We start from the raw sequence: 26888 nt of genomic DNA on the forward strand, positions 1-26888 counted from the left end.
GGAACGGAGTTCTGATAGCACGGATTCCTCTTCCCAAACAGCGATCAGATCCCGTACCTCCCGTTCGGTCCATGCTGGAGCTCTTTTGCGATTCTGGGACTCCATCATGGTCACCTGTGCTGATGAGCTCTGCATGGTCACCTGCAGCTTGCCACGCTGGCCAAACAGGAAATGAGATTCAAAAGTTCGCGGTTCTTTTCCTGTCTACCTGGCCAGTGCATCTGAGTTGAGAGTGCTGTCCAGAGAGGTCATAATGGAGCACTCTGGGATAGCTCCCAGAGGCCAATACCATCGAATTGTGTCCACAGTACCCCAAATTCGAGCCGGCAACGTCGATTTAAGCGCTAATCCACTTGTCAGGGGTGGAGTAAGGAAATCGATTTTAAGAGCCCTTTAAGTCGAAATAAAGGGCTTCATTGTGTGGACGGGTGCAGGTTTACATCGATTTAACGCTGCTAAATTCGACCTAAAGTCCTAGTGTAGATCAGGGCTAAGAGAGCCAATACATTTTTAATCTCACAAACAGTGGTATAAATTACATGAAGATAAAATCTCATGGCTGTTTCTTTTAGTGGTTACATATTAATAGTTAATTTATTTTTGAAGCGCAGCAGCCCTATTTAATTATCATGGGTTGAAAGGGTTTGTGGCATATTAAGGTTTCTCCATGAGAATTCCTATAGCAATCGTCTGCTTAACTGGTTAATACAACTGTGTGAGTATTAGCACAAACTGGTCTCTATTTCATTTGTGTGCCTGAGACAGTTATATGTGCCTTCTGCTAGTTTAACTCGCATGGACCCTTGATCCTTCAAACATTTATGTACGGGATAGGATTATTCAGAGTTCATTAAATTAAGCACGTGGATAAAGCCTTGCAATGTATAAACCGTAGTTCCGATATTGCTTTGTACGGAACATCTATCACAACCATTTACTTTGCATCAAAAGGGGCTGACTTGTCCAGAAAGCATTACTAGTGACACCTCCTCATTAAAAAAGTGTTTCTTGGGATGAAATATTCCATATGCATCTGCTTTGCACAAAGAAAAAAAAAGCATTTCGAGAGAGGCATTTATAAAAATCAGGATCCCTGTTCCATAGACTTTGTGCGATATTTCCAGTACTCACCAGTGTAAGGGTTAAATGGAAGGGGCTCTGGTTGGCTACAGTGATACTTTCCAGAGCCCTACCGTGACCTTCCCCACTGACACTGGCTGCTGCTCTTTCACCCACCTCCTGGCTATCAAATAGCTCTAGGGAGCAGATTGTCCCTATTCCTTTCCCTTGAACACCGCTTATTCTCCAGCCCTCTTTCCCGGTCTCCAGCTGATCTAAATGCCAGAAACTGACATAAGCAAAACTCAGGACCAAGCCAGTTTCTCTAACTAATACTCTTCTTTGCACTTTAGATGGCAGCAGCAGGACCATGAAAAACTCACTGAGTTGGGGGGGGGGGGGGGGGGACGGTTCAGGGACATTCCTCCCACCAATAACCAAAATGCCTCTTTATCCTCCCGTCTAAGCACAAATCCTTTTTTAATTTGATTCCCTTTCTCCATCCTCCACCAGCTCCCCCCCCCGCTCCCGCTCCCACATGAACGCTGCCTACGGACACGCTGCTCCTCGCAGAACCCCCCGCTGTGTTTGCTGGGGGCCGGGAGAGCGCTGCCCTCCGGCAATCCGGGCGCCAGGGCGGAGCTGGGCTCGCCCGACGTGGGCTGGGGGCCGCTGGGCGCGGAGCTCCAGCCGCCCCTCCCGAGGAGCAGGGGGTCGGGGGGGCCCCCTCTCTCTCTCAGCCCCAGGAAAGTGCAGCAATTGGGCAGGTCGTTTCCGGCAGCCTGGCCCCGAGAAAGGGGCGCGGGGCCGCTCGGGGCACCCAGCCGGCGGCGCGCGCTCCCCACGCAGGGCCAGGCGCCCGCGCCAGCCCCACACCAGTTCCCCGCGCGGCTGGCCCTGCCAGACACCGGCTTCGCCTGCGGGGCTCCTCGCCGGGACCCCCATCCCGCGCCTTCGCCGGGACTGCGCCGCCCGCTGCCAGGAGCGGGCTCTGCCTTTCTGGCCTGAGCCCACGGGGCTGGAGCAACAAGACGCCCAGCCGGGGGTGGGGGGAGAAACTTATTTTGTTTCCTCCTCCCCTCGAGCCGCGCAGAGCTGGGTCGCTCCCGTGCCGGCGCTGACGGGCCGGGGGGAGGTTTTGCCTTGAACTGCGCGTGGACAGGAGCCACCAGCCCCCCTCCCACTGGGCGGGCAGGGGGGGTCCGGCCAGGCGCCGCCGCAAGGAGGGAGAGTTGGGCGCTTGGCGGCCGGAGCTGGGCTTGTCCTCGCCAGCTGCTGCGTTCCTGGGGCTGCTCCCGCCGGAGGGACCGAGCCAGGCGTCTCCCCGCGGCTGGAGGGGAGCCGATGCGAACCAGAGGCGTCCCGGCCGCGGCTAGCAGTGGGATCTGCAGGACGCTCCCGGGCCCCCCCCGCAGGCGAGCGGCGCAGCGAGCGAGCCCGGCAGGCGCGGGGCGATGGCGAGCCCGAGGCACGGCCACTTAGCGGCTGCAGCGCTCTTCCTTGCCCAGTGCTTGGCAGCCCGCGTCCAGCTCGTGGACGGGGAGGCGGCGCGGCGACCTCAGGGTAAGGGCTGCTGCTGAAGTTCCCTTGGCCGGGCTGCTCTGGAGGTGGGGGGAGCGGCCGCTGGGGGTGGGCGAGGCACCCGGCCAAGCACACGCCGGTCGGCAGCCCCCGACCGTGGCCTCTGATCCCACCCCCCCCCCCCCCCCCCCCAGGCGCCAGTGCTGTGTGAGGCCAGCCCCCGCTCAACCCCCCCCCCCCACCCGCCCGTTGCTGAACGGCCGAGGAAGATGGTGTCTGCAGTGAGATGCGGCGCTTTGCCCCTTCCCCCTGCGCCCGTGGGAAGCTCGCTGCCTTGTAGCTCATGGAGCTGCGACCTCCCCGCCCCCTCTTCCCGGGTTTATTGTGGGTAAATCGGGAGCCGCTCAGCTGAGGGTCCGGGGGGCGATCTTCCTCTCCCGAGTCCCAACTTCTCACTAGGGCGAGCCCCAGGAGTCTCAGTCCCAGCCACGATACTTGGGCGGTGGGAGAGCCGCGCTGCAAAGACAGAATGGCCTTAAGTAGTCCCCGAACTGGGCTGAACGCTCAGGGAGCCTGAGTCTCCGGGGCCCTGTGACCCGGCCCCGGCCCCCATCGCCTTTCGGGGAGACCCTGCCTTTGTAAAGCGCAACAATAATTGCCACTTCCCCGCTCTGGCCCTTCGCTCAGCTCTGTATGGCCAGCGGCTTGCAAAAGCGAGCCCCTGTTCTCCCCTGCGCTCAGCGGGTTCCTTGCTGTTACTAAATAGGCTGCTTTCTCCATGTGGTCTCTACTAATGGGTGTTGCCTTCACTTATGGCCTGATTTTCAGAGGTGCTGAGCAACTGCAGCTCCCTTTGACTTCAGCTGGAGTTGAGGTTGCTCCTTACCTCTCAAAACCAGGTTATAAATGTCCCTGGTAAACTTTACCTCCCCTCTTCAGCACACATTAGTTCAGGTACTGGCAGGTGCTTAGCACCAGCCCTTTCCCTGGCACCGTGGGCTGACCACGTTTGCTTGTAACCCTTTTAGGGTCCTCTAGTTCAAAACTTTCCTAGAGACACCTGTTAGTGCATCAGGCCAGCCACATGTAGTGGATTCTCATCAGCTACCCAGTCTTTCCCAAAACGTGGTCCTCTTCCTGGTCATCATATCTCATAGACCTCTGCATGCGTGTAATCCATAGGGGGAACTGCCAGGGAAATCTTGGCATGCTTGGGAAAAGTTGGGTGATGAATGGGGTGGGGTGAACATTTTTTAGCATATTAGGAGGCTAAGAATAACAATTGAAAGCTGCTGTGTTTAACATTATGGGTTAGGTTTGGAAATGCAAGTATTGTATTATCATTAAACATCCATCTTTAGAGACATAAGGACACTTTACTTTCCCTCTCCTGCCACCCAAAAAGTTAACCCCAAACTGGGTCCTGTAGCCCATCTACAAATAGTCTGTAAGAAAACTAACCCCATTTTGCACAGAAGGTTTGACACAAATGTGAAGAGTTGAGTGACTCGAACAGGATAGATGTAGGAATTTTAAAAACATCCACTTAGGGCTATGCCAGACAAGGAGGGCCTACCACTGAGTTCAGGAATTGCTAAATGACAAGGTAGCCCAGCAGGTTGCTGAGGGCTCTTATGTCAGTTCAGGGAAAACCCAGAAGGAAGGTTTTAATATACTCCTGTTCAGCATGTATGTGTCCAACCTGGTGCTGCCATTTCTAGGGCTTTGCCTTTAGGAAACATACACTAATATTATTTACAGTAAATCACTAGAGAAAATAAAGGAAAGGGGTGGGGCTCTGAAAAAAAAAAGATGTAAGGCTGTATCTGAGCACGTGAAGTTCATTAATCTTCTACTGTAGGTGTGTTTGTGCAGAAGAAGTGTCAATAATTTCTTGATTAAATACAGTCTATTGATGAAGTGAATGATCAATGTACACTGCTGGTCATTCATTGCTGATTTAGGCTTTAGAGTTGCATTATTTTAATAAAGTCTATCTCAGCACTAAATAGAATGGCATATCATCTGCTCATTAATCTTTTATTGGTTTATTAATGTGGTGTGTCTTAACAGGTTAAGGAAAAATATTTAAGCTGAATGAATATGATCTATGGTGTAAAGTACCAAGATGATTATTATACAGGTGAATTTTATTTTTGTGTTTAAACAAGAGCTGATGAAATAATCTGTAAGAGATAATCTTCTCTCATAACAGTAAAATGGAAATTTTAAATGACAATTTTTGACAGGCAGCTTGTTGTGAGGTTTGTTACCTTTTAAAATCCTGTTTCTGAAAATATGATGTTACTGTCACAAGCATGCTGCTGAAATTCAATAATAGAAACTGAAATTCATTCAGCCTTAATATGTATGGTTCTTTCATTCTTCGATAGAGAAGCACAATAGATTAATAGACTATATTTCTTACAGCAAGTAGAGAGTGCTGTTTTGCAGAACAAGGAGACCTGAATGCAACAAAAAATATATTTTGAAAGTTATTCCATGAATTTTTATATCCATATGTCCAAGAAATACCATTTTGAAAATGAACATCTGTATTCAACTTCAGTTAATGTGGTCTGAAATGTAAAAAGTGCCATTTAGAAGTTTTACTTATACACTAAGGTCAATACCATGCCCCTCAGACACGTTTAAATATAGTCTTCTAAATTTTAAACTGAACCAAAAATCTTTGCAGTAACTGCAAATGCTTAATGGGAGTTTGATTATAGTTTGTGTCTGGGCTGTGCATTATTTACATTCTCAGGAGTAAAATACATTCTTGTAATTGAAATGAAATAAAAATAGAAAGGAATGCAAACAATACATGTGGTATAGGTTCCTGAATACCTGGATTAAAGAGAGGATTTTATGGAATGTTATCAAATAAACATCATGATTTCATATAAAACTGACCCACAGTTTGCTGAGCCATGGTTTTGTATAGCTTTTGCCAGAAGTTCAGAACTAGTCCCTTCAAACTTCCTGAGATAATAATCATTTGTCTAGTAGCCTTGAGGTCTGATGTTTAGCAATCAGTAATTTTATAGCAAATGTGTTTGGCTGTAAACAAACAAAAACATTCCTGGTTGTGGAATTAAATTTGAAATATTTGTGCTGCTGATGAATAGGAAAGATCTCCACTAGAGGGCAGAACAGTTGTCCCTTGCAACTTCATCTTTCAGCAGACAGGGTTCTTTTCAAAAGGCTTCAGATCAATTGTCTTATACTATCTTTTTTCTGCATTTGTGTCTGTATAGAGCGTCATTTTGCTGACTAGAAATGCATAGATCAGTGGTCAGGGTTCTTAAATATAAGATTTGGGTATATGTGTGTTTTAAGATAATCACAATGAATATGAAATAAGTTCAGTGAACTGAAAAAAATGTTCTTTTGGAAGTTAGCTGAACAATTAAAGCTTCCAGTTGTCTAAGTCAGGGGTTACTAATTGTTGAAGTATTCCCACAAGAAGCCTTGAAAATGTTACTTTTCTGAAAATACGATCAATCAGAATTAGGAAGCTTATTGTAATTTTTATTCCATCAAAGTGTGTTCCAGTGTTTTGGTATAATTTATATTAATTGACAAACAACCATTTCAAAATATTGCTATTTAGAAGGGGATAGAACAATTTTTATTATTAGATTAACCTTTAGCTAATACTCAAACATTCAAACTTGTTGCACTGCTTGAGTTGCTTGTCTGTGTTACTTTTTTCTCATTAGGCCTTAGGAGACTTTGCTGATTAATATTTCATCTTAAATTAGCAAAAGAAACAAAATATTAGGCAGTACATATGTTTGGTAACTTCTGTTTCTTTTGCATTAAAGGTTATACCTTATTTCTTTGAGTTAATGATATTTGTAAATGAAAAATCAAATAGAGAAATGCAGGTGTCCATTACTGATACTTGGGTTTAGCAGTAAAGCCAACACATGTCCTATATAAGTAGTACTTAGAATTCCCTTTAAGGAACTCACCTCTGTTTATTTACATCCTTACTTTTCCTACTTTCTCCCCTTAATTGTATTATCATTTTTTCTAAATGTGTGGTTTGAAATATTGCTGATATACAAAGGTGTTTGTCCCAGATTAGACACACACACTGTCAGGTTGATTTGAGTCTCTAAATTCAGGTTTTGTAACATATTTCTACAAAACCTGCAGTAAGATCAGTAGTTATAGTTCACTGACTTTTTAAAAATTACTCTGAAACCATCTTGTTATCTGTAAACATTCCCTTTCATAATTTGCATCAGACTTGTGACTGGCTCTGAATCTGAAGTTGACTATAAGGCACAGTGGAACTGACTATTGTCCCTTGTCCAAGCTGTCAACAAATATAATTAATGATGAAAAGTAAATCAGACTTTTAAAAATTGTCATTTGGGTAATTTAGTTTATTACCACAGGTAAATTAATGTAAAGCAAAACATTAATGGACTGTAGGGGCCATATCCTACAGTTTTGTGAAAACCCTAGGGGACTCATGGAAACTCCATGAGATTCAAAAATTGCAATTTCATTGGAATACTGTGAGGGGAATGGACTTGAGGGACTGTGAAGGAGGTAGCAGATGTAGCCTGTGTATCCGAGGTATCCACTGGAAATGAGAACTGCAATCTCATGGTGTACTAGGTCGTATATAGAACTGCGTGCCACACTTCCCTGAGAAACTGTGCTGTTCTTCCTCTGCACTCTCACAAAGCTTAAAAGGGTGCAGTCTTGGAACTGGAGTTAGTGTTTCCCAAAGTACTATTGAGTCCTGTGCAACTATCTACTGGAAATCCACGACACTCTGAGAGAAACATGCTACACAGAGCATGTCTGAATCAAGCTGGTTTTCTTCACAAAGCAGATAGAAAACTTCTTCCAGGTTGAAACATTTGACTGTGTTTCTGAGAGAAAAGGCCCTCTGGGTTCACCAGACTATCTGATGCTCTGAACAGTTTTGCTGGTCAGGACTGTGAGTACACCTGCAGAAAGAAGACTCCATCACAGCCACAGTGTCAAAACCTCTCGAAGCTGCAATCTGTCAGACTTGGAGCATGATGGCTCCCACTGGTGTTAAACCATGCCCTATGTGTTTCATACATAACAAGCTGACTGTATATCTAAGTGATCTGCAAGAGTGATTTTTAAGGTGAAAATGTTATTAGAGTCACCATATTGAGAGCAGAGGACAAAAGATACATTGATGGGCCCATGTCGTAAAGCGTAGGCATTCAGTTTTTCACACAGTTACTTCAAAAAAAGAAAAAAGAAAAGGAGTACTTGTGGTACCTTAGAGACTAACAAATTTATCTGAGCATAAGCTTTCATGAGCTACAGCTCACTTCATCGGATGCATGCAGTGGAAAATACAGTGGGGAGATTTTATATACACAGAGAACATGAAACAATGGGTGTTACCATACACACTGTGACAAGAGTGATCAGGTAACGTGAGCTATTACCAGCAGGAGAACGGCAGCTTTTTTAGTGATAATTAAGGTGGGCCATTTCCAGCAGTTGACGATAATGTGTGAGGAACGGGGGGGGGGGAATAAACATGGGGAAATAGTTTTACTTTGTGTAATGACACATCCACTCCCAGTCTTTATTCAAGCCTAAGTTAATTGTATCCAGTTTGCAAATTAATTCCAATTCAGCAGTCTCTCGTTAGTCTGTTTTTGAAGTTTTTTTGTTGAAGAATTGCCACTTTTAGAGCTGTAATCGAGTGACCAAAGAGATTGAAGTGTTCTCTGACTGGAGTTTGAATGTTATAATTCTTGAGGTCTGATTTGTGTCCATTTATTATTTTACGTAGAGATTGTCCAGTTTGGCCAATGTACATGGCAGAGGGGCATTGCTGGCACATGATGGCATATATCACATTGGTAGATGTGCAGGTGAACGAGCCTCTGATAGTGTGGCTGATGTTGTAAGGCCCTGTGATGGTGTCCCGTGAATAGATATGTGGACACAGCTGGCAACGGGCTTTGTTGCAAGGATAGGTTCCTGGGTTAGTGTTTTTGTTGTGTGGTGTGTGGTTGTTGGTGAGTATTTGCTTCAGGCTGGGGGACTGTCTGTAAGCAAGGACTGGCCTGTCTCCCAAGATCTGTGAGAGTGATGGGTCGTCCTTCAGGATAGGTTGTAGATCCTTGATGATGCGTTGGAGAGGTTCTAGTTGGGGGCTGAAGGTGATGGCTAGTGGCGTTCTGTTATTTTCTTTGTTGGGCCTGTCCTGTAGTGGGTAAGTTCTGGGTACTCTTCTGGCTCTGTCAGTCTGTTTCTTCACTTCAGCAGGTGGGTATTGTAGTTGTAAGAATGCTTGATAGAGATCTTGTAGGTATTTGTCTCTGTCTGAGGGGTTGGAGCAAATGCGGTTGTATCTTAGCGCTTGGCTGTAGACAAAGGATCATGTGGTGTGGTCTGGATGAAAGCTGGAGGCATGTAGGTAAGCATAGAGGTCAGTAGGTTTCCGGTATAGGGTGGTGTTTATGTGACCATCGCTTATTAGCACCATAGTGTCCAGGAAATGGATCTCTTGTGTGGACTGGTCCAGGCTAAGGTTGATGGTGGGATGGAAATTGTTGAAATCGTGTTGGAATTCCTCAAGGGCTTTTTTTCCGTGGGTCCAGATGATGAAGATGTCATCAATGTAGTGCAAATAGAGTAGGGGCAGTAGGGGACGAGAGCTGAGGAAGCGTTGTTCTAAGTCAGCCATAAAAATGTTGGCAAACTCTGGGGCCATGCACCCATAGCAGTGCCGCTGATTTGAAGGTATACATTGTCCCCAAATGTGAAATAGTTATGGGTGAGGACAAAGTCACAAAGTTCAGCCACCAGGTTTGCCATGACATTATCGGGGATACTGGTCCAGCAATTCCCCTCTGCCATGTACATTGGTCAAACTGGACAGTCTCTACGTAAAATAATAAATGGACACAAATCAGACCTCAAGAATTATAACATTCAAAAACCAGTCGGAGAACACTTCAATCTCTTTGGTCACTTGATTGCAGCTCTAAAAGTGGCAATTCTTCAACAAAAAAACTTCAAAAACAGTCTCTAATGAGAGACTGCTGAATTGGAATTAATTTGCAAACTGGATACAATTAACTTAGGCTTGAATAAAGACTGGGAGTGGATGTGTCATTACACAAAGTAAAACTATTTCCCCGTGTTTATTTACCCCCCCCCCCCCCACTGTTCCTCACACATTCTCGTCAACTGCTGGAAATGGCCCACCTTGATTATCACTACAAAAGGTTCCCCCCACCCTCCGCTCTCCTCCTGGTAATAGCTCACGTTACCTGATCGCTCTTGTTACAGTGTGTAAGGTAACACCCATTGTTTCATGTTCTCTGTGTATATAAAATCTCCCCACTGTATTTTCCACTGCATGAATCCGATGAAGTGAGCTGTAGCTCACGAAAACTTATGCTCAGATAAATTTGTTAGTCTCTAAGGTGCCACAAGTACTCCTTTTCTTTTTGCGGTTACAGACTAACTCAGCTGCTACTCTGAAACAATTACTTCAGTCACTCAAGCAAGTGTACACACAAATAGCTAATTCTGTTGCAGATATAATTTTCAAAACTGTATACATGATTAGGCTTATGCATGTGCATTTCGCATGCACAACTGCATGCCTAACTCTTTCAGAATTAGTGCCCTATTAAGATGTTACCCCATCCAAAGGTAAGATATCTTCCTATCTTGAAGGCCACTGACAGACAGTCACCAGCTTAACAAAGTCTTCTTCTAGAGAAATTAGAAATGCAGCTGTGTCTGTCAGTCTTTATGGGTGGAGCAATGATGAACCCTGACTTCAGCTTGGATGATTTAATGATATAACCACAATAAGGTTCTGTTTTCAAAGCCTCACACATCTTCACCCCAAATCTTAACCCCAAGTATAATTACCTATATGTATACACCTAGAAATAATTTAGGTTAATAGAAACTGTTACTAAAATACAGACAGTTGAGAGCAGTCTGTCTTAAAGTAGACCTCTTGCTTTTTCATACTTCCTTTCCCACAGTGGTAAGTTGAATATGATACAAATCAAAATGACTAGGGTAATTTTCATTTGTTTTGGGAGTAATTCCTATCTAATTCTATCCCTGGTTTCCCCCCACTAATTTAACCTGAAGCCAGAGTTTAAAATAGACTTAAAATAGTACCAGGCTTATCATTGCTCAGTGATGAAATTTAAGTAGGTCATAACAACACTCTAAAACTCAGACAGCTTATAGCAAAACTTCATTTAAAGCAATGTTTGGGGAGAGGAGATGGGGAGGCACAAAAAAGAGGATTTTAGGATGTGAGCAAATAGCATTCCTTCTCATCTAGTACTAACTTGCCAACAGTGTGAGATATCATCAGATCACTGAAGGGCTAATTAGAGATGGGGCTGAGAATGCAGGGGGGAGGCAGTGGAATCTAACTTGTTGTTCCCCAATTGGCAAATGTCAGTATTACCAAACTAGAGCATTACAGAAACAAAAAGGAACTAACATTCACCCATGAGATTTCTTTCCACCCTGAAATGTATGGAGAAGCCACATCAAGTTCATGTTTCTGTCTCTTGGTGCTCTTTATGGTAAACGATCATGAAACATACCAGAAAATGCCCTTAGATACTGTTTGTGAATGCTGTGTGGTTTGTTTAATCATGGAGCACTACCTCACTTAATTTTGTTCTGGCCCTCCTTGATACAGCCCATTTTAGCCTGGCCTCACATATCTTTCCCTCTGCAATCTGCATTCTGCAATCTGCTTTGCTGAGTGTATTTATTAATTCTGGGTTTGAAAGTCACATAGTGACTCTATTGACTAGAACACAGATATGTGGGAACGTATTCTCTGCTCATAGTGGTCTTATTCCCTTTGATATGATGTTTGTGTTGATTTCAATGGGAGCGGATTAGGTCTCAGCACTGATACAGGAGAGACTATTTTGGATCCCCAAAGCACTTACGCATGCATGTAACTGTAAGTATGCAAAAAGTGCCTTGGCTTTGCTGGATCGGGACCTGTGCTCCTTTGTCAGCAGTATGTATAGTTTTAACCTAAGTTTTCTAGCATTTCAGTGACTACGTCCAGAAAAGAGAGCTTTTTAATGTCTACTTTATTTAGAGTTCTTCCCTCTTGAAATGGCTTTGATTCTCAATTATTTTAGGGGCTTTGGACTTTTAAAATAAACATTATCGGAGTTCCACAGTGGCCAGTTAATACCTTGTGCTTCGTGAATAGCATTGTAGAGACATTTTATTAGAGTATATGTATTTCATATCTATCACATGTACTGTATCTTCATGCAGTAATTGATCATTGACCTCTACTAAGAAATGCTCACAAGTACCTGCACAATGTGTAACCCTCTCCATTATCCCAACTTTAATAACACTTTAAATATGTGTTCTATCATAATGAGTAGATGCTGGAATTTCTGTACCTTTTCTTTGTAGGTGTTCCATTGTAATTTAACTTTAGTCAATGGCAACCTATACTAAGGTTCTGTTGTAACTTTTATAGCTTTTACAGTTCCTTCTTTAATCCCGCTAGAGAATAGAGCAAATTCTGTCCGGGTTACACCTATGCAGCTCAACTGACTTCAGAGGGTAGGATTTAGCCCAATGACTTTTCAGTAGCAATTATGTTACTACTGCATCTTATTGTTTTCTTCTATTAAATTATTATTTTGGCTTTTGTTTTTGATCAGACTGTGACTCTTGCAAATCCTGAATGGGCAATATCCAATTTGGGTTTGTAATTCTGACTTTCCTTTGTATGAAAGCTCTGGCTGGACTGATTGTAAAAGGCAACCTTCTCTCATTGTAACGGTTAGTAGTATTAGCCAAAATATTCTAATCTGAGTGCATCAAGTTAATCTTGTAAATCAATGTTCAAGCACCTAAATTTAGTAGCCTGATTTTTGAAGGTGATGAGCACCTCATGTTGATCTCAGAGAGATTTTCATGTGCTCAGCCCCTCTGGCACCACATTTATTTATATGCCTAAATATGTATTTAGAAGCTCAACTTTGAATGCCCAGGTTCAAAAATGTTGTCTGAAGCTGCTATTTTCCAACCATTAGAAAGAATTGTGTAAGAGTTTGTTTTCACCCTGATGTTGTTCAAAATTTTGTCTGCTTTGAAGGTGTCATGATTGTGCCAAATCTATATTTAGATGTTTTTGTTCAAGCTCAAGAGCATGATTACAACTTCCTGTATTTTATTACTATTTTGTTGCCAAGAAATGGAAGGTTGGGGAGAGAGTGGTAATATTTATATAGGGCCTGCATTGCTTTATGCTCTGTTTCCAGAGAGTCAGCAGAGGGAGTGGAAGGCAATGAACAAATCCTGTCCTGAAAACCATACTTGTATCATATAAAATGTTGAGTTGGAGTCAAAGTCTGTTTTTTGGATTTCTGTGTGGCTCTCTCTGATGTCAGTAGAAGACTTGATGTCTGGAAAATCTGTGCCCCCCCCCACCTTGTGGACATACAATGCCAAAGTTGGGCCCTGATGGTGAAATCCAGGGGCTTAGTGTCCAGTCCGACTAGTGAGCTGAGAGGTGGATGTCTCCCTGGAAGTGACAGTGAAGCAGAAGGACTCTTCCCATCATTGTCCACTGCAGAGCTGTTTCATGAAGACCACTTCAGCCCAGTGGATGATGTAGCATTTGCTGTCCTAGTGCATCTTTGTAACAAGGGGAGGACTGGAGGATCAGGGTGGATTTGATTTAAATCACTAGTCAGGAAGTGATTAATCATGTTTTTCTACATAAAAGTGCATTCTTGTTGGTTGTTATAACCTTAATACATATTCTTCACAACTCAGAGATAGACGTAGGTTTCATTTTTAGGAGGTACACATTGTACATTTTTAAACAGATTTATTTTGAAAACTTTTCAGATTAGTTTTACAGCTATATCAGAAAATGAATGATTGTTTGGTTATTTCATTTACCAAAGGTAATTGAAGCAGATATTTATGAAGTCATTGGGAGCTGAACTATCTCCAGTTCAACAGGTTAATCATTAATATTTGGAGGATTTTCTTGCCATCTGTATTAGGAGGAGAACATCACCAGACAGACAGTTAAATTGTTTTATTTAACTAAAACAACAATGTTAGGTATTCTGGATTTTTTTCTTCAACAGCAAACATATAATATTTTAACAAAACAAGCATATGTCCCTCGCTTCTCACATTTATCTCCCAACTTCTTCTCCTTGTCCAGATCTGTTCCACCCCCAACAATCTTCTATTCATTGAACTTTTTGAAACTTTGCACTTTTAGAGAGAGGTAAGGGATTGACTCTGTGTACACAGATTTGCAGAGGGACAATAGAGCTGAGGTCTGTTTTTTCTCACCTCTATATATTATTTATTTATTTAAAACATTTTTGCTGTTAACAAGCATGTTACCTCTGGAGACACAAATCCACAGTTCTCAAACTGCAAAACTAAGCATCTCTGATGGTATCTTCTAGACTGAGTACTGAGTCCCACTAGAAAGATTAACCTAAATAATCTATGCAGAAGCCTGTTGAGCCCCATAAAATGTGGTCCCTAATCCATGAACTACTGGAACTCATTTACAAAACTTTTCTTAAACATTACATGAATATATTGTCTCATACTATAGAATTAGAATTTATAATCCCTATTCCATGATAACTTTAAGCTATAGTTTTAATAGGGTTTTTTCCCTCAAAAAGCATTTTATCAAAAAAAATCCAATTGAAATAAAAAAAATCCCGTTCTTTTAAAATCATTAATTTTTATCCACCCTGTGGAGGATATACTTAAAGGTAGCTATCTAGGCCCTGCTCTTCACCCATGGCATGCCATTCCTCTCTATGCACTACCACACACAGATTTCCTGCAGAGTTGGGCTCTGAATTGTACACTTCCTCCTCTTCCCCCAAACACAACATACTTTCCTTGCCTAGAAAACTGCACTAGTTGAATTGCTACAGGTACCTCTGTGACACCCAGGCTGGGGGACTGGGAGTACCTCAATAAGGCAGCAGGTACAAAGCCATGTTGGATTGAGAGCTATATAAGAAACAGGGTAGGTGTAGCAAAACTTGCTACTGTAGATGGAAAGAAATAAAATCAGTTCAAATGGGCATAGTTGTTTTTTTTTTAAGTCTGTAGGTATTACAAGCCCTCAAAGAGAGAGTACAGAAATGGAAAGGGTAGAGAATACTGGACAGCTCCCTTTAACACCAGTAGTTATTTTGATTAGAGTGGGTCAAAACGTTTTCAGCACAACAGTTTTCCATTGGAAAATGCAGTTTTGTTTGGATTCTAACCAAATTTTCAATGAGAAGGTGTCAAAACAAATTTTTATGAATTTCACAGTTTGTTTCAGAGTCAAAATGTTTCATTTCAACTTTGTTTTAGTTTGTTAAAGCTTTAATGATATTTTATTTTAATATATTTAATATTTTATAAGGTAAAGTTTCAACATTACGTAAGAAAAGAGTTTCTGAATCACTTTTTTTGGAGGGGGTGAGTGGGGGATTTCCATTCTGCGAGAAATTTTGATTTTTTGCTCCACCTGGGAATATAAACACATTTCAAAATGTCAGAATTTCTAAGGGCTGGAAATTCCATTTTCTGACCACCCCTAACTATGAGTCCTCATTGTTGAGCGTTTTTGACCACATGCTGTGATCTCTTTCAAAACCGATCATTTTGCTTTGTGAAAGCTGCAATTTGGGTTGTTGTGGGATGGCTGAAATGAACAGTCCAGCTGGGTCATTGGCCTGGGTTTAGTGAACTCCTGGCTTTATGGCATATTGCTCATTCAGGCTTGCTTCTTAGTTAATACTGAAATTCATGAGGGAATTAAATTAAAAGAGGGCACATTCTCCAGATTGCAGCTGCGGTAAAGATAATAGACTTATGGGTTATTTGCAGCGAAGACATTTATGGACTGGAAGCTTAGCATTTTATATATTGCAAAACCCTGACCTCAGTATCAGCACAATTTATTACGGGATCCTAATCAGAACACATACATACTGATCTAAATGATCTTCTTAATATAAAGTAAATAGATACAACAAATTACTTGCTTATAGATTAATGCCACCTTTGTTTATCTTTTCATATATTTTAGCATCTTACTAATTTTTCAGATTTATTTTAACCAAGTATATTTAGCAAGTATATTTTTAAGACAATATTTTATAATTGAAGTGGTACAGGGGTTGCATGATAAACAGTGGAATATGTTTCTGAATCTGAAATCTCTGAAATGCAGAGATTTCAAATTTGAGTTCAACCAAAAAAACAAAACAAAAAAAACCCTACCCCAACAAAACAAACCCCCCCAAACCAAAACCTTCTCCAAGAAACAAACGAAAGGAGAAACAACACCAGATTTTACTGACAAAAACTGTCTTTTTGGTTTCCCAAAACTTTCTCTTTCACTGCTAATGCTGCAAGTCATTGGCGGCATTGCCTTTTTTCCAGTATAAAAAAAACAACAAAAAACGACGGACAAAACAGTGTTTAGCATACCCCCTTTACTATATCCTGTTTACTTACTCTGCCTTGGCCTACATTAGGAGTTGAGGTCGAATTTATCAGCGTTAAATCAATTTAACCCTGCACCTGTCCACACGACGAAGCCCTTTTATTTCGACTTAAAGGGTTCTTAAAATCGATTTCCTTACTCCATCCCCTACAAGGGGCTTAGCACTGAAATCAGCCTTGCTGGGTCGAATTTGGGGTACTGTGGACACAATTGGACGGTATTGGCCTCTGGGAGCTATCCCAGAGTGCTCCATTGTGACTGCTCTGGACAGCACTCTCAACTCAGATGCACTGGCCACGTAGACAGGAAAAGGCCCGCGAACTTTTGAATTTCAATTTCCTGTTTGGCCAGCGTGGCAAGCTGCAGGTGACCATGCAGAGCTTATCAACAGAGGTGACCATGATGGAGTCCCAGAATCGCAAAAGAGCTCCAGCATAGACCGAATGGGAGGTACGGGATCTGATCGCTGTATGGGGAGAGGAATCCATGCTATCAGAACTACGTTCTAGTTTCAAAATGCCAGAACATTTGTCAAAATCTCTCAGGGCATGAAGGACAGAGGCCATAACAGGGACTCGAAGCAGTGCCGTGTGAAACTTAAGGAGCTGAGGCAAGCCTACCAGAAAACCAGAGAGGAGAACAGCCGCTCTGGGTCAGAGCCCAAAACATGCCGCTTCTATGATGAGCTGCATGCCATTTTAGGTGGTTCAGCCACCACTACCCCAGCCGTGTTCTTTGACTCCTTTAATGGAGATGGAGGCAACACGGAATCAGGTTTTGGGGTTGAGAAAGATAGCTCACAGCAAGCAAGTGGAGAAACCGGTTTTCCCAATAGCCAGGAACTGTTTCTCACCCTAGACCTGGAGCCAGTACCCCCCGATCCCACCCAAGGCGGGCTCCCAGACCCTGAAGGTGGAATAGGGACCTCTGGTGAGTGTACCTTTGTAAATATTATACGTGGTTTAAAAGCAAGAATGTTTAATGATTAATTTGCCCTGGCGTTCACAGCTGGTGTAGCTACTGGAAAAGTCTGTTAACGTGTCTGGGGATGGAGTGGAAGTCCTCCAGGGACAACTCCAAAAAGCTCTCCTGGATGTACTCCCAAAGCCTTTGCAAAAGGTTTCTGGGGAGGGCAGCCTTATTCCGTCCTCCATGGTAGGACACTTTACCACTCCAGGCCAGTAGCACATACTCAGGAATCATTGTAGAACAAAGCATTGCAGTGTATGTTTGCTGGCATTCAAACAACATCCATTCTTTATCTCTCTGTGATATCCTCAGGAGAGTGATATCATTCATGGTCATCTGGTTGAAATAGGGTGCTTTTCTTAAGGGGACATTCAGAGGTGCTCGTTCCTGCTGGGCTGTTTGCCTGTAACTGAACAGAAATGTTCCCCGCTGTTAGACACGGGGTGGGGGGAGGGATGAGGGGCTAGCCACGCGGTGTGGGGAGCAAAATGCGACCTTGGAATGAAAGCACATGTGCTATGTATGTAACATTAACAGCAAGGTTTACCGTGAAAGAGTGTACCCATTGTTCTATAAAATGTGTCTTTTTAAAAACCACTGTCCCTTTTTTTCTCCACCAGCTGCATGTGTTTCACAAGGATCACAGTATGTTGCTCCAGAGTATGGTTGAGCTGCAGGAAAGGCAGCAGGAGCACAGACTGCCACTACAGCCCCTGTGTAACCAACCACCCTCCTCCCCAAGTTCCATAGCCTCCTCACCCAGACGCCCAAGAACGCGGTGGGGGGCCGCCGGCCACCCAGCCACTCCACCCCAGAGGATTGCCCAAGCAACAGAAGGCTGGCATTCAATAAGTTTTAAAGTTTTAAACTTTTAAAGAGCTGTGTGTCCTTCCCTCTTCCACCACCCCTCCTGGTGCTTCTCTCCTCCAGCCCTCCTGGGCTACCTTGGTAGTTATCCCCCTATTTGTGTGATGAATTAATAAAGAATGCATGAATGTGAAGCAACAATGACTTTATTGCCTCTGCAAGCGATGATCGAAGGGAGGAGGGGAGGGTGATTAGCTTACAGCGAAGTAGAGTGAACCAAGGGGTGGGGGGTTTCATCAAGGAGAAACAAACAAACTTTCACACCGTAGCCTGGCCAGTCATGAAACAGGTTTTCAAAGCTTCTTTGATGCGCGCTGCGCCCTCATGTGCTCTTCTAACTGCCCTGGTGTCTGGCTGCACGTAACTAGCAGCCAGGCGATTTGGCTCAACCTCCCACCCCGCCATAAACCTCTCCCCCTTACTCTCACAGATAGTGTGGAGCGCACAGCAAGCAGTAATAACAGTGGAAATATTGGTTTCGCTGAGGTCTAACTGAGTCAGGAAACGGCGCCAGCATGCTTTTAAACGTCCAAATGCACATTCTACCACCATTCGGCACTTGCTCAGACTGTAGTCGAACAGCTCCTGACTACTGTCCAGGCTGCCTGTGTATGGCTTCATGAGCCCTGGCATTAAGGGGTAGGCTGGGTCCCCAAGGATAACTATAGGCATTTCAACATCCCCAACAGTTATTTTCTGGTCTGGGAATAAAGTCCCTTCCTGCAGCTTTTGAAACAGACCAGAGTTCCTGAAGCTGCGAGCGTCATGTACCTTTCTCGGCCATCCCACATTGATATTGGTGAAACGTCCCTTGTGATCCACCAGTGCTTGCAGCATTATTGAAAAGTACCCCTTGCGGTTTATGTACTCGCCGGCTCGGTGCTCTGGTGCCAAGATAGGGATATGGGTTCCGTCTATGGCCCCACCACAGTTAGGGAATCCCATTGCAGCAAAGCAATCCACTATGACCTGCACATTTCCCAGGGTCACTACCCCTGATATTCAGCAGATCTTTGATTGCATTGGCTACTTGCATCACAGCAGCCCCCACAGTAGATTTGCCCACTCCAAATTGATTCCCGACTGACCAGTAGCTGTCTGGCGTTGCAAGCTTCCACAGGGCTATTGCCACTCGCTTATCAACTGTGAGGGCTGCTCTCATGTTGATATTCTTGCGCCTTAGGGCAGGGGAAAGCAAGTCACAAAGTTCCATAAAAGTGCCCTTACGCATGTGAAAGTTTCGCAGCCACTGGGAATTATCCCATACCCGCAACACTATGCGGTCCCACCAGTCTGTGCTTGTTTCCCGAGCCCAGAATCGGCGTTCCACCGCATGAACCTGCCCCATTAGCACCATGATGCCCACATTGCCAGTTCCTGTGCTTTGAGAGAAGTCTGTGTCCAAGTCCTCATCACTCTCATCACCGCGCTGACATCGCCTACTCGCCCGGTTTTGCTTTGCCAGGTTCTGGTGCTGCATATACTGCTGGATAATGCATGTGGTGTTTAATGTGCTCCTAATTCCCAAAGTGATCGGGCTCCATGCTTGCTGTGGTATGGCGTCTGCACAGAAAAAAGGCGCGGAACGATTGTCTGCTGTTGCTCTGACGGAGGGAGGGGCGACTGACGACATGGCTTTCAGGTTTGACTTACAGGAAATTAAAATCAACAAAGGGGGTGGCTTTGCGAGAAACAGAATGGCTCCCTCAAGGATAGAACTCAAAATCTCAAGGATAGAACTCAAAACTGGATTTAGCAGGCCGTCGATTTCGCAGGGGGAGGGAGGAGAAAATGAATACAAAACAAATCTGGTCTATTTCTTGTTTTGATGCACTGCATCTACCTTTATACATTTTGCTGGCAGCAGACTGCAGTACGACTGCTAGCCATCGTCATCTCCTGGGTGCTCGGCAGAAGACGGTGCCATATGACTGCTGGCCATCGTCTTCTGCTGGCTGCTGATTAAAAGACAGTGCACTGCCAGTAGGACTGAATCGCCATGAGACGAAACTTAAAAGGGGAATGACCTGGCTGAGTCACTCCCATGTTTGCCCAGGTGCCCCTGACCTCATCGAGGTCGGTTAAAAGAGCACCCAGGACTACGTCGATGACGGCTACCAGTCATACTGCACTGTCTGCTGCCAAAAGCCAATAAACTGCTGCTGTGTAGCAATGCACATGTCTGCCAGCACCCAGGAGACATACGGTGACGGTGAGCAGAGCGGGCTCCATGCTTGCTGTGGTATGGCGTCTGTATCGGTAACTCAAGAAAAAAGGCACAAAACAATTGTCTGCCCTTGCTTTCACGGAAAGAGGGAGGGAAGGGGGGCCTGACAATATGTACCCAGAACCACCCGTGACAATGTTTTAGCCCCATCAGGCATTGGGATTTCTACCCAGAATCCAATTGGCAGCGGAGACTGCGGGAACTGTGGGATAGCTACCCACAGTGCAACGCTCTGGAAGTTGACGGTTGCCTCGGTACTGTGGACACACTCCACTGACTACATGCACTTAGAGCATTTGTGTGGGGACACACACAATCGACTGTATAAAAACGCTTTCTACAAAACCTACTTCTATAAATTTGACCTAATTTCGTAGCGTAGACATACCCGAATAAGTGTGGCCTGGCAAAGCAAAGCCACCCTTGCTGGAGATTCAGCTCATTAGACTTTGTTAGTCCCTCATTGGCACCCTATGCAGGATTATGTGGATACTCACCCTCTTTTTTTCTCATTCAACCCAAATTAAATTGGGACACTTCTTGGAGAAGCCTAAATGAGCTAAAACAGGTGTTGTTCCTTTGATATTAGTCATAAAGTTGAGTTTGAATGGAAAAGAATACTATTATCTATAACAGGGATCTCAAACTCAAATGACCATGAGGGCCACATGAGGACTAGTACATTGGCTTGAGGGCCACATCACTGCCCCAGCCCTGCCCCCACTCCACCCCTTCCATGAGGCCCCGCCCCTGCCCCACCTCTTTCCACCCCCTTCTCTGCCCCCATTCCAACCCCTTCTGCGCGCTGGGCTGGACCCACCCCCCGAACCCCTCCTGCAACTGAGCCCCCTGCCGCACCCACACCCGTCCTGCACCCCGACCCCCTGCTCCACCCCGCACCCCTCCGGATCCCGTGCCCTGAGCCCCCTGCCACACCCCTCCTGCACCCCAACCCCCTGCCGCACCTCACACCCCAACCCACTGCCCTGACCCCCCTGCTGCACCCTGACCCCCTGCCGCACCTCGCACCCCAACCCCCTGCCCTGAGCCCCCTGCCGCACCCCTCCTGCACCCTGACCCCCTGTCCTGAGCCCCCTGCTGCACCCCGACCCACTGTCCTGAGCCCCCTGCCGCACCCCACACCCCTTCTGCACCCCAACCCCCTGCCCTACCCCCAGTGCGCACCTGGCCAGGCCGGGCTGGGCTGGAGCCGCTCTAGATAAACGCTGGGGGCGCCGCAGGAAGCTGGCAGGCTGCAGAAAATAACCCCGCGGGCCGCATGCATGTTTGAGACCCCTGATCTATAATAATTTTTCATTAAGAAGCCCCTTAGACCTGCAAAAGAGGCTAGTTCTTAATTATAATTGAAGACTGCTAGGATTGGCAGTTCTGTTATGAGGGACTTGGCCACACAAGATCCAACCTTTTGGGCAAATTTCACTTTGCGGGAGTAGGTTGGGGTGTGGAGTTCAGATATTTCAGCCGCTGTTTGTATGTTTGCTTTAATGTTTGCAACAGTCCAAGCCCAAATCTTGCAGCTTCTCTCATTTTGGTCTGTGAACTCTCCATCATCCAGCACCAAAGTTGCTCTTCCAGAATGGGCTTGTGATTCATTTAATCCTTGAAATCCAAGTCTGCAAATCACTCCTCCCTATTCCAGGCCATGTTTCTCTCTAGGTCTGTCTAGTTACCCTCATTACCATAGTATTTGAGCACCTCACTAACATTAGTGAATGTATCCTCTGGGCAGTAGGGTGATATTGTCCCAATTTTACAGATAGGGAATCAAGATTTGGAGACTGTGAGTAATTTGCTTAAGGTCATATGGAGGTCTTTGACAGAGCCAAGATTTAAACAGACTCCAAAGTCTGAACCCTATGGCCATCATCTGTTCTACTTCATAGCAAATGAATCACTTTCTTCCAATATACCCCCAAATTTCACCAACGTTCAGGGGTTTGGCACCCCCAGTCCAGGGCTGTAATTGACACCAGCTGACTCTAAATTCACAAATTCAACTTGTGGAGGCCACAACTTCACTTCTATCTCCTTCTATCTAAAAAAATCACAGGCCAGATGGCCAGTGACTTTAGTCTTTCTGTTGGGCCCCATCTGACTTCTCATTCTACTACAGGTGTTATTTTAGAGCTCCCTGTAAATTGCACTTCCTACTTCTCTGTGCATCCATAAATGGAAAGCCTGAATTGAGGAAGTAGCCACCTGTGAACTTGACTTATTTTTTCATTTGGTTGAAGTTAGGGAGGAAGATAACTGCAGCTAGGGTCTAATCCTGCAAGGAGCCAAGTGCCTGCAGTTGTTCATAGACAGTCATTTGTGTGCACCGTTCTGTAGGTGCACTTCTTAGTGTGTGGGCATGACAAAATTTCCATATAAACACAGGGCCGGATCCTCACACCCACTGAGAATCTGGAACGCTGTTGCTATCACTAGCTTGTACTATTGACAATGCCCACAGAATTGCAAGAGCAAATAACTGTGTTTGTAAGACTAAAGGCCACAGCCTGCAAATTTGGCCTCTGAGAGTTATACTTACGATGAAATAAAGGAACAAGCCACAATAATTGTTATAAATTCTGGTATTATATTGCACAAATGTAATAGCACCACTCACTGGGAGTGTGTGTTCCATGAACTTTTAAGCACAAGCATTACCAACATATGCAGTATAGCCTGTGCTTGTCGTGCTCTAAAATAAATCATGTTGAAGTTTCCTGCAGAGTGAAAAGGTATGAATCCAAATGGAGTCAACCACTATGCCATCTAATAAAATCACTGTTCTTTGGTGTCTGCTAGTTTCGTAGTGATGTGCCCTGGTGTGTACCTTACAAGAGCTGTGGTAGGTGGTTGAGAGATGGAGGCAGAAACAAACTTCTAAAAGTAACTCTTGTATTTATCTTGCAGTGTTTTTCTAAACCTGAAAAAGGGATTCATGTGATCCTTTCCAGAGGATCAGTGAGCCTCAAAAGATGGATGCAGTCCTTTGAAATGTCTTGGTTTACATCTTTAGGCTCCCATTCAGGAAGCATCTCCATTAGAACCACACTAAAATATGTGCTTGATGTTTCATTAAAGTCCATGGAATTTAAAGCATGTGCTTAATATTAAACATGCTTAAATGCTGCCCAGAAAATGAATGGACTTAAGCACATGTTGTATAGTTTTTTTCTGAGTCAGGGCCATAGAGCTCAGTTTGCCATGAGCACAGTACATTGCTGGTATATAGTTGTAATATCCCAAAAGGGTCTCTGGAAGGAATTATACTCTGTAGGCTTGTAGAGAAAGAGATTTATGGTGCTGTCTCCTCCATGCTCCATTGGGGTGTTTTGCAAACAGGAGGAATACAGAGAGAGTAGTCCCTGCTTTTCTGTATGTGCCATCACCATACTCCCCCATAAGGGCCAGGAATGATCTCACTTACGGTGTACAAATGATATTTAAGAGCTATACAAACAAAATATTCTCTTATATTTTATAATCTCCTGGTAATGAGGGACTGAAATATGGCCTGATCTGGAGAGGTGCCTCAGCTGCCATTAAGGTCAATCTGTGGAAGTGTAAACACCTACCACGTGCTACTACTTTACTTTAGATTAATGGTCTTTACACAGACAAAATTCCCATTAACCTCAGAGAATGGCTCAGAAATATTAATGAATCATCATCCTTCTCCCAGATAATAGTAGATAATACTCTGATTGTAACCTTTTCAGGACAGGGAAGTTATCTTCAGGAATGTCTGCAAAGGGCATAGTAGTCAGTAGGTGCTGTATAAATAATAATCTCCTCTTTGTAACTTTGGATATGTGCCTTCTCTGTTTGTATTCAAATCCCCTTCTCTTATCCTTATTGCACTATTTGATGGTGCTGCTGAGTGAAGGTGTATTCCATACTAATGTTCTCACTGAATTTTAAAAACTCCTGTGCCACAGAGCACTACCTATGTTCAGTGACCTTCTGCACTGCACAACTATGTCTTGTGGATGATAATAAACATCATACTCTGTAAGCACTGATCAACACTGATGCTGCTTAGCTGGGCCAGCCCATATTCCCCAACATGACACTCTCAGCCACCAAAACTGCTCCTCTTTTGTTGGGGAAATGCCTTCTGGACTTCTATTTAGAATTAAATATTTGCAAGACCATTGAATTCCAAAGTATTTTTAATACCACTACATGGCTGGTGAACACACTGTCGCCAAAAGATTCAGTTGTGCGATCAGGTTACCCATGATGGACATAAACTGAATAATCAGCCAGACCTTCTGAAACACCTAGCTAGAGACGGGTCCAGGTGACATTCGATCTGCAAGGAGGCTACTACCCTTTGGGATGATGATAACCTATTTGAGGCTGTCAACAAAGGAGGAGGGAAAGAGAGAGTAGTTGTGCATTTATTGTAATAAAACACACAAAAGAATTGCTACTCTTTTAGGCCCTGATCCAGCACAGCTCTTAAGCTCATGGTTAAATTTAACAACTTGCTTAAGTCTCATTTTAAGTCAATCACACTTAAGTATGTACTTAAAGTTAAGTACATGCTTAAATGTGTTGCTGAATCTTGGCCTTAGCACTTACCGTATCCAGAAGTTCTGAAAAAAAATGGTTAAAGAAAATAATTTGTGTATCTATAGAGGTGTTAAATTAGCAAACTAGGGCTTAAAGTCTGCCCTCTGATAGAAGTGATTGTATTCATTTTTGGGAGCTATGTGTCCCCAATTGAAAGGAGACTTTAGCTGTAAAGTTTTTGCTTTAATTCCATACTGTGCTCAACATTTTCTAAATTTTATGTGGAAGGTTTTAGTGTAGGATTTTTGGTCATTTTGTTAGATACCATTTTCGTTAGTTAAATATGGATTGTTTCCCATGAAAGACTGAATAGATGGGAGTCATTTTATTATTGTTAGAAGAACAAGGAGTACTTGTGGCACCTTAGAGACTAACAAATTTATTGTTGTCACTTTTGCTATTGTAAATGCTGTACTGTCTTTCTTAAACATACTGATATACTTTTTGAAGATGTTTTATGATTTGGAGGTCCTAGGAAACCTGAAATAGTCTAATTGCCTTTCTGTTTTTTATTTCCAGTGTTTGAATTGTGTTATTAAAAGCTGAATGTGAAATTGGTTTTAACCACAAAATCAAAGGAAAGTGCATTAACTTTTAGCGCCTCAAGCTCTCCTAAATACAAAAGAGGGGATAAAGAATGTGAAATCCTCAGATGGAAGTGAGAGCTATTGGAAATCTACAGTAGAACCTCAGAATTATGAACACCAGAGTTACAAATTGACAAGTCAACCATACACCTCATTTGGAACTGGAAGTTTGCAATCAGACAGCAGCAGAGGCCGAAAAAAAAAGAAAAAAAAAGTAAATACTGTGTTAAACATAAACTACTGAAAAATAAAGGGAAAGCAACAGTTTTCTTCTGCATAGTAAAGTTTCAAAGCTGTATTAAGTCAATGTTCAGTTGTAAACTTTTGAAAGAACAACCATAACATTTGTTCAGAGTTACAAACAACCTCCATTCCCAAGGTGTTCATACCTCTGAGGCTCTACTGAATTGGAAACTAAAGGGCTGCTTTTTCTCACCTATTCATTTGAGCAGTTGTACTGATCTCTGAAGAAGTAGTTGTTTGCTTGAAGCTTTAGACTAGAGGAAAGGGACCAAAAGATCCAGTTGTTGATCTAATGGATTTTTAAAGAAAAGTAAAGTCACTCTGTTCTTTAATCTTCTGCAGGAAGCCAAACAGGTGGGAGCTGGGGAAGAGTCTAGGCAGACGCTCTTCAGAAAAGCAGAGTAGCTACAGTGTGAATGTGTTCCTTATTCTAATTCAGTCCCTGGTTTAGCGTTAGAAGAAAATGATTCTTTCTGTGATTGTTTAGCATTGTCGCATGACAGTCACATAAAGGAGGATCTGTCCATTGCATACTTCTGAGAGTGTCAAAACCTTCTTTATAATAAAGGGCATATGAACTGGAAGAGGAAGCTGGTGTTTGTTCCCTACCTGTATTTCCCTCCCACGGGACTGGTCTTATCAATGGTTGCCTTGTAAAAGTGTCTGAGGAATGAAAAGACTCATTGTCTGCACTGTGCTGTTCTTCTAAGGATTCCTGAGAAATGTGTCTTTTAATTACTGGACACCTGTTTTAGCTAGGACAGGAGGAGGAAAAAGCCTTCCAGTCTGTAGCATTTCTTTTAAGATTCCATTGGTAATTTAACCATATAAACATGCTTTACTGAGGGGGGGGAGAGAGAGAGAGAGAGAGAATGAATAATGATGATAATGACAAGGCTAGGGTCAGCGTTTTTGGCCCTACAGTAATTTTTTGTATGTTTACAACTGTACCATGGCTTGGACTGCACTTTAACAAAGTCTCCTCTGACCATAATTCTGGTTCTGTGAGCAGAAAGGACTGTAATATAACCAGAAGTCATGCATTCATTTTATAGGGGATGTTGAAATGTCAGTGTATCCTTCTATAAATGTGCACCCATCTGCAATTGTGGGCTGCATTTCCTTAACTTGTTAACTGGCACATAAGATCATTTATCTTAGTTTCCCAAGGCAAATCACTTGCAGTCTCATACTTTCTCATGAATCATAGAAAATGTTTCTGTCTTCCTAGACATCTCCCTCCCACCCCTGCTTCTCTTTTCTTTGGTTCTTGTTC

General features: G+C 43.7%; 1 protein-coding gene and 1 long non-coding RNA gene across 3 annotated transcripts in view; both read left to right on the top strand.

Annotated features, from left to right (window-relative positions):
- The first annotated feature begins 1924 nt into the window (after window positions 1-1924).
- The window catches only part of PLXDC2 (plexin domain containing 2), a 411410-nt gene continuing 386446 nt past the window's right edge, over window positions 1925-26888 (top strand). The window contains exon 1 of one of the 2 annotated variants that reach the window (XM_048837970.2): window positions 1925-2622. In XM_048837970.2, the coding sequence (XP_048693927.2) occupies window positions 2514-2622 (109 nt within the window). In that variant the 5' untranslated portion in view covers window positions 1925-2513. The remainder of the gene's footprint in view (window positions 2623-26888) is intronic. The other variant, XM_048837969.2, reaches the window with a different exon arrangement.
- On the top strand, window positions 15691-18109 carry LOC142071209 (uncharacterized). The gene is made up of 2 exons (XR_012667254.1): window positions 15691-17059; window positions 17719-18109. It is a non-coding gene; the product is annotated as an uncharacterized LOC142071209 (long non-coding RNA).

The sequence above is a fragment of the Caretta caretta genome, chromosome 2 (genome assembly GCF_965140235.1).
Source record: "Caretta caretta isolate rCarCar2 chromosome 2, rCarCar1.hap1, whole genome shotgun sequence".
Lineage (NCBI taxonomy): Eukaryota > Metazoa > Chordata > Testudines > Cheloniidae > Caretta > Caretta caretta.